Source organism: Mixophyes fleayi, chromosome 4 (assembly GCF_038048845.1).
Source record: "Mixophyes fleayi isolate aMixFle1 chromosome 4, aMixFle1.hap1, whole genome shotgun sequence".
In the NCBI taxonomy this organism is placed as follows: Eukaryota; Metazoa; Chordata; class Amphibia; order Anura; family Limnodynastidae; genus Mixophyes; species Mixophyes fleayi.
Window position 1 is genome coordinate 169,203,055 of NC_134405.1, and position 12,135 is coordinate 169,215,189.

Below are 12,135 nucleotides of genomic sequence, written 5' to 3' on the forward strand. Positions count from 1 at the left end.
TAGGGAATTTAGACTGTAAGCTCCAATGGGGCAGGGACTGATGTGAATGAGTTCTCTGTACAGCACTGCGGAATCAGTGGGGCTATATAAATAAATGGTGATGAAGGTGATGATGATCAGGCTGGTAACATTTTCTGAGGAGGACACTCATAACATTCATATACAGGTCATTTATTAGAATGCACACATTCAAACATCTGGCATGGAAAACTTTTGACACAGAGTTTGAATTTACATCAGGAACATTACACAACAAAGGCAGAATCCATTTACTCAATAGATTGCAGATTACATGGCTTCTCAGGTGTATTCACTTGGAAATTGAGAAGTAAGAGGAGCTGGTAAGGAAGTTTTCATAGAATGGGAGCGGCGTGTTAAAATGCAAAGTGGGGAGTGTTTCTTTGGGCACTTTTATTTACATACTGCTTATATGCTTATTCCTCTTTGTTTGACTTGATTGCAGTTGTGTAAGCTTTGCACAGACTCTCAGATGTGATCAGTTAAATCTCCACCACATATCCCTATGCCTAACATCTACACAAACATATCTGTTTTAATGTTAATCTCCTAATCTTTTAAAAACCATCTTGTCTGATGCCAGAGAAAATATTGCTTGAAAACAAATGTCACTCACATCTCAAAGTGAGTGCAATAAATTAATCTACAGGCATATCTTCATATAAACATATAGGGCTTGATACATGTTCAGACGCAAGTTTGTTTGCTGCTGTATCTTCTGTGCAGTAGCTCTGCACATGCTCATGCCCTTAAGCCAATGAATGCAACTGCATGCAATTCATGTCTGAACACAAATTATACTTACTAGTGCATGCAAATTGAATGGTGGAATGGGGGTGGGAAGGGGCGGATGGATGTAGGCAAAGTAAGTAAGGCACACTTGCCACCTATTCCTTGTTGGCTTCAGGGACATCCCAGGGAGGTGGGTGTGTGGGGGCAGGGCTTGACGAATCACATAATTTTGGCCCAGCCCCTAAACGATTGTCACAATTTTGGCAAATTACAGCAGGGGGTGGGGCAATATTTGCGTCATTTAGCACCCCCCTATGCCACTTATCTATTACAGGGGCGAGAACCGGGAGGTTGCCCTTCTCTCCCGGGAGGTCTTCCAGAAATGCGGGAGCCTCGTAGACATTCCAGAAGAGTAGGCAACTATGTGTTAAAGAAAATCAGCTAATGAATCCTCTATAGACTGATGTGACTTTTACATTTCTGTCTCCATTACTGAAGTCATGTTGTCTTACCTGTCAGTCTTTGATTAAATCTTGGTCTCAATGAAAATGGCCACCTCCATAAGCAACAATACATAATTTCTGAACTGTGTCATCATGCCACAGATGGCGATGCCAACCACGTCTTGTACTGGCTCAGCATCAGGAAGAATGCCAGACTCTTCAGGGAGTGAGGGAGATCACCCCTATTTCAGGGAGTCTCCCTGACATACAGGGAGAGTTGGCAAGTATGAAGTAAGGGTGTGCCGATGTGGCTGACTCATGTCTGAAAACAAGGGTACTTAATAATAGGGAGCACTGTAGCCAGCAGAGTGTGCTAAACCAAAGACCACCAGTCCAACCTGGCAGTCAGACCAGAAAGACAGAGGCTCAGCAGCCAGACATAAAATAATTAAATGTAAAAATAAATAAATAAATAAAAACGTATGGTTGCCAGATAATGTGTATGTTCTGCACTAGGAACATCTTGATAATGTATTTACGCTTGTGCGTATAAAGCACTCAGTCTGTTAATATATGGTAACTTTAAGGCAGTGTTTTTCCACTGCATCTCAAGATCCATTTGGCTTTGAATGTGGCAAGAACTACACACATGTTCTGTGCTCTTTTTTAAGTTGCAACTAGTGTGCAAGCTATGGGCCAATTTAAATAAGCCCCATAATATTGCAGTTCATACACAAGAAAACTTGAAGACAAGGATACTAAGTGCAAAAGAAAAAGGATCAATACATTGGCTATGACAGAAGTAAATATCAATGAATAACCCAGCCCGCCCCTCAGAAACTCAAGAAAACATGACAATGAATAAGTCAGTGCAGCTTGAGAAAGCTAAAGTCTTTGCAACAATAATGGGAATAAACTATATTAACCCACTGGGAAACATTGCAGCAGCTAATTCCTAAATGGTCCTCCACTGTAAAGCTGGGTAAACACTACATGTTTTTCACCCAATTATCGAGCCGATTACACGATAAAATACAGATATTGTATTAGTGTGCACGCCCCAACAATCATGTCTTATTATACCAAAGCACATTGTATCACTTGATTTGATTTTTTAACCAGACTAAAAATCTCTATAAAACTATGTGGTGCCAATTCTGTACTGTGTGGAATTGCGGTGAAATAGCTGTGCTGTACTTGAGATCAGCCAGTCTCCTTCCTATGGCCAAAAATTGTAGAGTAGCAGCCAGTCTACAGGTATGAATCTCCTTACATGGGTGTTCTCCTTTTGGATGAGTGGGGTGACAAGCTGGAGCAGCTCCTGTAATGTGGGGTCATTAATTTACAGGAAATTCCTGAAGTCATCTGGGTTGTTGTTCCGTATCTCCTGTAGCAGTGGCATATGTGAAAAGGAGTCTCTCCTCTGGAACCACTCCTTGGTCCAGAAATTTAGATTCTTTCTTCTTCTTTCCCTACGTTTGAGTGTTTGCAGCATTCTTGACAAGGCGGAAAGCAACAACACACAAGCTTTTCATTTATTTGAAGGGGTGATCATTATATTTCAATAAGGCTGGGTACACACTACTGTGTTTTCAGACGATTATCGGCCAAATCAGACAATAAATGACTGATTGGCCCGATATCACAAGAGTGTGTACCCTGGAACGATGAACGATTATCATTCCAAAGCACATGAAATTGTTGATTTAGAATGTGAAACTGAACTGAAAATCTCGCTCCACTATGGAATAATGTTGTTCTAATTCTGCAGTGTGTATGCACTCTGCAGAATTGGAACGACAATTTAGCAATTTATCTGACGTTTGATAGCTGGTGTCCGGGGTCCGGAGGCTGCCCATGCTTTACGAGGTGCAGGTCGGGTTGTATCAATCTCTATATACAGTGCTGCAGTTAGAAATTCCAGTCTGTGTCCAACTGGTTGCTGGAAGGGTGAATGCTGCCCTGTGTGCTGGTTCCATAGTTGCTATTGTAATAGTACTATAGTGCTGTGTGGGTTGTACCAATCTTCAGAGGGGAGGGGTCTCACCTTCACATTACGCTTAAAACTTGCACATTACTGCTGGCATGATAGGCTCCCACTAGCAACAATTATCAATCTAAGTTCATGGAAGGTACATTTTATAAAATTGTTCTGATGTTTAAACATTGACACCATTGTCCTTTTAACTTGTCTGACAATGGTCCAGACTTAACAGAAAGGAGTCTCCCTCCAGCCTCTCTTCCAATGATGGAAGCTAGGCAGCAGAGAGGGAGGAGGGAGTGGGGAGAGACATATCAGTGGAGAGAAACCTCTCACTGAAATATTGCCCGTCATCCTTGACCCAAAGGAGAGGTGCTTACAAAAAAAGGTGTGCTAAAGTTAAAACTAGCAATTACCCTGTCCGGATAAAGTGAATGTCAACCTAGTATTATTCTATAATGACCTTCCTTCTGTATGTGTCCCATACAATAATTTGCTTACGTGTCCTATACAATAATTTCGATTACAAAACGTTGCTTGTAACATCTTGTTGAGCAGACTGATTTTTACTTAGCCTATATTTTCTGCTGCACAACTGAATATACAATTTCACACTGTGTAGAATTGTAGGAATGGGAGCTCTCCAGAAAGTGGCAACTACTATTCAGTTCAGAAATACTGCATTTTGCTGTAAAATAAAGTGTGAGAGCAAAAGGGAGCTGGGAGGGGCACTGGGCAGAAAAGCAATGAGGGTCCCTGTGTAGGACACAAGAGGACAGGGAATGAAAATTTGAGAGGCAGATCACTGGGACTCACAACTGAAAAGGTCTTCAGCCGGTGGTTATGACAGCTGAAGAGCACAGATCTGAAGGTAATCGTGTATGGTGTATACGCCCATGAATCGTTATGCTGATCGAGACTTTTTTCCCACTACCGTTGGTAAAATTGCTAAAACTATCACATTGTTAAAATTTTCTTGTGGTGTGTACCCAGCCTACATCGTAACAAGTGCACAGTTTTGAACAGAGTTGCCGAATGTACACTATACACTAATCTCAACAATGGAATGAATGGCGATGATGGTATTATCTGTTTTTGGATGTATGTTTGTGGGTGTTGTGTGCACTGAGGTTCAGCCCTTTTTTTAAATTACATTTTGCATATTGTCGCTGGGATAGCATATATCTGTACATTGTGTACGGAGTCATGATTGTTTGAGCCGATGGTTATGACACACGAAAATCACTAATCTGATGGTAAATCGTGTAAAACGTGTATAGTGTGCACGCATGAATCAGCATGCTGATCGAGTCCTTCAGTCGTTGGTAAAAACGTTAACGATATCACATCGAGATGAAATTTCTGTAGTGTGTACCCAGCTTTAGTCCTACATAAATGTCTTCAACTAACAGAGTTATGCAATCAAGACTATTGGTAATAAAGCTACTACTTAATTTTTTTACTACCTACATTTCCTTGATGAAAGTTTGGAGTTTGTTATGTAGATTGATTAAAAACCCGAGTTTCATGCATTTTGATTTGCTGTAGAATCAAAAGAGGAGAAAGTATAAGAAAGTATAAAGGATGTAAACAGATTACAAGATTCTATAAATGCCCCAAGACTGCATCTGGCAAGCCAAGTGCTTATGTGTGATTTATATGGGCTTCATTCTTTAAGTGCACTTGCTCCTTAATAAATGAGAATCACTTGATCCTGTGTCTACTTCTATAGTTATCTCTTGTGCTCTCCTATATTTACATAATTTCAAAGCAACAAATTCTGGTGGATCTTTGGACTACATCGATAAAGAAAAAATGAAAAGAGAATTTGATTCTATGTCCAATAAAGTTGTGAAGAAAGGTTTATAGGAGACCTTTAAACAATGAATGCTTAATGTAAAGTCATGTGTGTTTATTTTTTCACTCTTTTAATATAATCGGCAAGGGTCTTTTACGACTATGTCCATTATACCAGGACCCCTGGGGTGTAAAAGTTGCCACTCTAGTGGTCTAATCCCGTTAAGTATCCTGGCCCCCACTGCTAAGGGTGGTCAGAAAGAGCCCAAATGCACAGCTGGCAGCCTCTTAAAAAGATTGAGGGCATGCTGAATTTTTCTTCCGCACTCCCATAAAAGGCACCATTATTGTGCAGTCCAACTTGGGCCTAGTTCTCACTATAGCAGGGGGACGAGAAGCTCATGATCTTCTTCGTATAAAACAGCTCAGTCTGGTTAATGTTTTTGGGGTAATCTAGGCCCTTATGTCTGGGAAGATAATCTAGGTGCAATTATGCACTGCAGAGACCTCCTGTCTTCATATATTGTTCACAGGTCACAGCATTGTAAGGTACATTTGGAATAAAAAGTATTTTATATTAGTTCACATATGTCCTCAACAAGGTACTGTATGCTGTTGAAGGAAAATGGGAAGGATTAGTCCTTCACAGATAAGTGAAGTCACTGGTGGATGATATTAAAGGACTGATTGTCATTTCCATGCACAACCATCTGTGGTAGGTGACCACAGGACCATAATTAGGACTACGCGAGAGGGGTGACCCCCCAGGCAACAGTTATGAAATATATAAAAGGTTAATTTGGTTGAAATTGAAGGCCAGGGGAACGACAGTTTTCCTTCTCACCCCGGACACTAAAATTTTAAATTACGGCTCTGGGTGACAGTCACCTACACATGGTTTGGTCATATACTATCCCCCCACCCCCTGTCACATGACAAGAAATTAGTTGGGCCAGTGGTATATGCTTTGTTCAGATTTGAGGGTGCATGGGACCCAAATTACATATCAATGAAAGAATGACTATTTCCTGCACAAAAGTTCTGCCTATACACACTCACCTGAACAAAACCATGGTATTTCTCTCTCTCTCTCTTTGACAATCACACATCGATACACTAGTATCCCACTCTTTACTTATCCCCATTTTCAGATGCTGATTTGTGAATGGATGTATCAGAATGATTGCTATATACTAGAGATGTTCACTGATCCCCGTGTTCTGGTTTTGGATCTGGATTAACTTCGCGTTTTGGTTTTGGAAAAACCGCCCTTGCGTGTTCTGGTTTTGGTTCCCTATTTTTTTCTAAAATCCCTATTTTTATTTTTTTGATGAAAATCTTTTTTTTTCCCTTTTTTACCTATATTATTATTAACCTCAATAACACTAATTTCAAGTCATTTGCAGTCTATTTTGACCACCTCACAGGTCACAATATTATTTTCATACACTTTCGGACAAAGACTGCAGTGACCTGGCTGGATGCTAAGCGACAGAGCAATGGCACAAACACACGGCAGTTCATAGCACATCTAGGAAACATTGCCACAAAGCAGTGGCAGAAAAGAAAAGAGGTGCAAGATGGAAATGTCCTTGGGCCCTCCCAAACACCCTTATCTAAGATATTGAAAAGGACATGTACAGTTTAACAAATAAAGCACTCAAGCAACAAGTAGCGCCACTTTTGTGGCTGAAGTGCTTGCTTTGTTTGGGCCGCACAAAACAAGCTAACAATAGCTTAGCTGCCTTAAGCCTAACAGTGCTGTCAATGAACTCTACATTATTAAGCCATGTCTGATCGTGCTGCATCTTTAATCTCCTTCTCCTCTGTGGATACCTTCCGGTCATCCCTGAAGAACTGCCAAACTTATGTAGACACAGGAATGGATATTACAACTGGAGTGGCAATAGATCTGCTTCAGACAGACTGTGACAGGGAACATGTGGGCAGCATGGAATCTGTCATGTTGGAATACTCAGCATTGAACAGAGATTTAAACCAATATATACACGCAGTTGAGGAGACCATATTTAAATTAAAACGTGACCCACTGAATGAAAACCTGGATGTAAGAGAGCTTGTACACAAGAGATACACTGCGCTTCAGAAGAATAATACAGAGGAGGCCCTGAGGCAGGACAATACATTTTAAAGTTTAAAGAATAGCAAAAAGACCTGAGAAAACCAATGGGTGTATCACTGGCCCCTGCAGACTAAGCTTTCGAAGATGACAAGAAGATCGCCATCACCATGAGCACATTGTCGGTACAGTGAAAGTGAGATTGAATCATGAAATCAGTTATGGTTCATTTGATCGCTCCACCCGTTCCTTGAATAACTGGGGTAATTCTACAGCTATTACATGGCCAGAGTGAAGCGGGCGGTCATGCATAAGGAGACCCTCAAAGGTGGGAAAGGGATCCCGGATATCCCCACCATGCTGCAAGCCTTTTATGTCTGCAACTGCATCCGCAGAACTCTTATTGAAAAGAACATTTGCTCTGCTGGGAAGTCCTTGCCTCGCTTTTTCCTCATGCCTCTTTGCAGAACCTTTGGTTTTGACAAATGGGACCGCTCCTTCCCTTACAACTGGACTACACCTTGGTTTTACCTGGATGTTGGACAATTTGTGAGAGAGCACCATCTAGAGGGACTTAAACCAGACTTGTGGAAGCCAAAAACTGTCCACAAGCTCATCAGAGCTAAATACATTATTACGTCTATTTCAGGGCTCCCTGCTGCAACAACAAAACACGTGTGGGAGAATGTGGCTTCTAAGAGGCTGACTAATAGACACAAAGACATTGCATGGATGGCTATCCAGGGAGGTCTGCCTCTCAGGACATTCATGCACTCCTGGAACCTGTGCCGATATGTCCACTAGCCCTTCTGCATCACCAGAAGGGAAACAGCACAGCGTATTTTTTGGCATTGCCGCACTGCACAGGCACTGTTGGATGCCTTGGAACATGAGCTTAAGGACAGTGTGCCCAGAACTTGCCTTTCATACCATTCAGTATTTTATGGATTATTTCCTGGGACCCACATCATTGGGGTAATCCAGGAGGCCTGGCGCCTTATGAAATGCTTTAAGCACGCTACGTGGCTTGCCAGGAATCGTCTCATCTTGAAAAGGGAGAAGATGACCATCCAGGACTGTCGCAGGCTGATCCACAGCTTGCTAAGAGACTATACCACCATTGACAGTCCTGAGGAAGATGATTAAATTTCTGTCTTCCTCTTCTCCTTCTCCCCCTATGTGTCTGTTTATTCAATAAAAACTTGGGCTTGTGTCTCCCCCCTCCTTACCCCCTCCCCTATTCCCCCATCAGTGTTTGAAGTTTTGTTGAATGTCTTGCCTTAATTTATGCACCCTTCCCTATATTTGTGTCTGTCTCAATAAAGCTTTGGTCTTCTGTGTACGGCTGTGAATCTATTTTCACAGTGGCCTAGTGGTTAGCACTTCTGCCTCACAGCACTGGAGCCATGAGTTCAATTCCCGACCATGGCCTTATCTGTGTGGAGTTTGTATGTTCTTCCTGTGTTTGCGTGGGTTTCCTCCGGGTGCTCCGGTTTCCTCCCACACTCCAAAAAACATACTGGTAGGTTAATTGGCTACTATCAAAATTGACCCTAGTCTCTCCCTCTCTGTCTGTCTGTGTCTGTATGTGAGTGTGTGTCTATATTAGGGAATTTAGACTGTAAGCTCCAATGGGGCAGGGACTGATGTGAACGAGTTCTCTGTACAGCGCTGCGGAATTAGTGGCGCTATATAAATAAATGATGATGATGATAACAGTACAATGTGACTGCAGATTTAGAAGACCAAGCCTGCCAGACCTATTATGTCTATTAAAGCAATCACAATTAGCAATGGAGCTCTCCTGAAGGTCACTGGAGACTTTGAAGAACACTGCTACCCCTAGTCTTTCTTTTCTACCTATGACGCTGCCCAACTGCACTAGAGACTGCCAAGAACTGTGTTACTCCTTCTGTGAAATGGAGCTGGATTACCATGGAGGGCGGTACTTATAGAATCCAAATCTTGCGTGATCCGAGGACGTAACAATGACGTTTTCCCTTGTTTTCAATTCTGAGGGCGCGCGAAAGTATCAAATCGGTTCAGGTGTGTTCAGTTCTCGGGGAACCGAGCCTGAGCATCTCTACTATATACTAGTATGGGAATGATATATGGTAGTTGTAATGGACACAAGAAAATAGACGTATACAAACATATGACAATGAGGGATTATAATAAAGTGCACCTAAACACAGATATCTATATCAAACTGTTTTGTTCATAGAATATTTAATGTACGTAAGATGGTTATCAAATATACATGTTATAACATTGCTATGTAAGTAAAACATTATTTTAAACACATACATCAGCACTATGATTGTTTTCTATAGTATGTATTGTCTTGACACAGTAACTTTAGTATAGTTAAAAGATTTTTGTTATTTAAGTATCTAAGGAAGTTATTTTAAAATTAAGTTAAGGAAACTAGGAACAGAGTATATAAACAGTGAGTATATAACAACATATTGAATAAGATCCAATTTAAACTATTCCAGTGATCATGACTGAGCTTATATAAAGTGTACCTTTCCACAAAATAAGTATTGCTCCTGAAACACTTCATCCACCAAGTACAACCAAGGTTTGGCATTTTTGGATAACGTTGCAAATAAAATATTTAGCACTTATAAAATGTACACTAGTGTCAAACCATTTCTTATTTTTTATTTCTTCAATGCAGACAGGATGAGGACTACCCTCTTAATTTTAGATTATAGCTGTACTTGAGCTGTCGGTGTGAAACATAATTCAGCTAAGAATTCAGTGAGGAAGTGTAGTTATAAAAAAACCTGAAAATACTTTTATGTGAATAATGCTGGCCATAGCATAGTCAATATCAGGCAACTCCTCAGTGCCTCTATTAAAGGGATAGAAATACACCCTACTCCCTTCATAAACAATATCACAGTTTTGCTGAAAAGTACTGAGGCTCTTCTAGAACAACCTGGGCAATGTAGTCTAGGAAAAGAACCTCACGGAGTGGCCTCTTAGCCACTGAGTGGTCTATGCATAATGGGAGACCACTCTTTACATATGTTAAATATTTTGGGGGGATAATAACAAGAGAAGACTGCAGAACAAGCGAACAAAAGAATGTGAGGGCTGCAAAATCCAGGTATTGGTGGAGCAGCTTAGCAAAACAGTCACATTTATAACAGGTTATATTTTAAGTCCACTGAGGCAAAAATTACACAGAATAACTGGAATATACAGTCACATAAAAAAGGGACTCTTTGGGACATCTGTCACCATAAGTTCCTCTTTCACATATGTGATGGAAGAAAAAAAAATGATAGATTTGCGCTTTTCTTTAAATCGACTGGATAAGTTTGTCCATCCAATTTATTTAATTTTTAATTTAATCATTTAAGTAGACATTATTATGGTACTTGGTTCCCACAAAGAATATGGTTTTATTACAGACACTGGGATAACCGTAAAAGCAGCCTAATTGAAGGAAAGCTTATTAGTAACAGGAAGAGTTGTGACTTTTATAGGGAGAGAGAAAGCATCAAATTAAAAGCTGTCTTTCCTGCGGCTTTGTTGGTCATCTCACAGCACAGGCTGAACAGCTTTGATACATGGGGATGTGGGGACAGGGGCCAATCAGAAGCCATGATAATGGAATTAATGGCTTCTGATTCATCATCCCAGCTACATCCTCAGTCTGCAGTCATTTTAAAGTGACAAACTTAAAGTGTTTAGGTGGTAATGCAACTTTAATGCAAATTAAGCTCATTAGGTCAGGAGTCCCAGAATGGATTCCAAATAAATAAATAAAATATACACCTTCTGATACATTTTAACTACACAAAAAAAGTACTCTTGTAAATGTGTACCTTGGCAGATGTGGGACGTTCTTGGGGATTCTCTTTTAAGCATTTCTTAATTAACACTTCAACTTCTGGCCATGCAGCACAATTATATTCTTTGACTGGATCTAGGAAAATAATTACAACACAACACATTACTAGGGAACTGTCAAATAAATTTGGCAGGAGGTCTCAAACAAAATGCATTTATTATATTTAATATCTCCAGAATATAGTAATGGAACATGAGTGACATCTTATTCATGCCTTCACTTACCTTACTTTATTAGAGAAACAACATACATGGATGATCAAAGTGTTACCGTAGAATTGCTGAAAGGAAAAGTGAAAAATACATACATACATACATACATATACACACACACACACACATATATATATTACACACACACGTATACGCACATTTTTAAACACACATACTAGAATGTACCCAACTAATAACTAAAAATAACCAAAAGGTATTCTATGACTAAATAATTATATTTTGTTAAGTCAATACAGTTAAAAATTAATATGATTAAATGTCACTGACGCATGCATGGAAAACTTTCACTGTCTATGTGTACACATGTCATTATACAAGAGAAGGGCATCCCACAAAGTCAACATTGTCAGAAAACGTTGGGACTAGTTGTTGAAATGGCACAAATGTTCCACATTACTAGGTAACTGTCAAAATAAATTTGCCAGGAGCTTTCAAACAAAATGCATTTATTATATTTAATATCTCCAGAATATAGTAATGGAACATTAGTGACATCTTATTCATGCCTCCACTTATCTTACTAAATTAGAGAAAACAACATACAGAGATGATCAAAGTGTTACCTTAGAATTGCTGAAAGGAAAAATGATAAATAGCTATGTCAAGTGTATTGTGACTACATTTAGGGCTCTAATCACTCATATCTGCTGGGAAAATAAGTACAAGCACATTAAAACTAACTCACAGTGAGTTTAGTTGAAGTCTGATAGAGCTAATTTCAAAAAAATTCAGTATATTGAAAGCAACTAAAGATCATTCAAATACAGAATAGTGGTATAGAGTCGCAAACACTCAGAGGTAAGCTGAGTTGGCACACAAAGCAGGTAGTAAGACATAAGCTGCTTTGGCACATAAAGTGTGTAGTCAGAGCAAGCCGGATCTTACACAGTAATAGGGAATCCAACAGGAACCGATTCAGATAACAGGAGCAGAGCAAACAAAATATTCAAGCACTGTCAACACGATCAAGAAATGAACTCGAT

At 40.0% G+C, this 12,135-nt stretch overlaps 1 protein-coding gene across 3 annotated transcripts in view; it reads right to left on the reverse strand.

Moving 5' to 3' along the window:
• Positions 1–12,135, reverse strand: part of LRRK2 (leucine rich repeat kinase 2) — a 173,818-nt gene that overhangs the window by 30,916 nt on the left and 130,767 nt on the right. For all 3 annotated transcript variants that reach the window (XM_075208827.1, XM_075208826.1, XM_075208825.1), the window contains exon 44: positions 10,894–10,994. In XM_075208827.1, the coding sequence (XP_075064928.1) occupies positions 10,894–10,994 (101 nt within the window). The remainder of the gene's footprint in view (positions 1–10,893; positions 10,995–12,135) is intronic.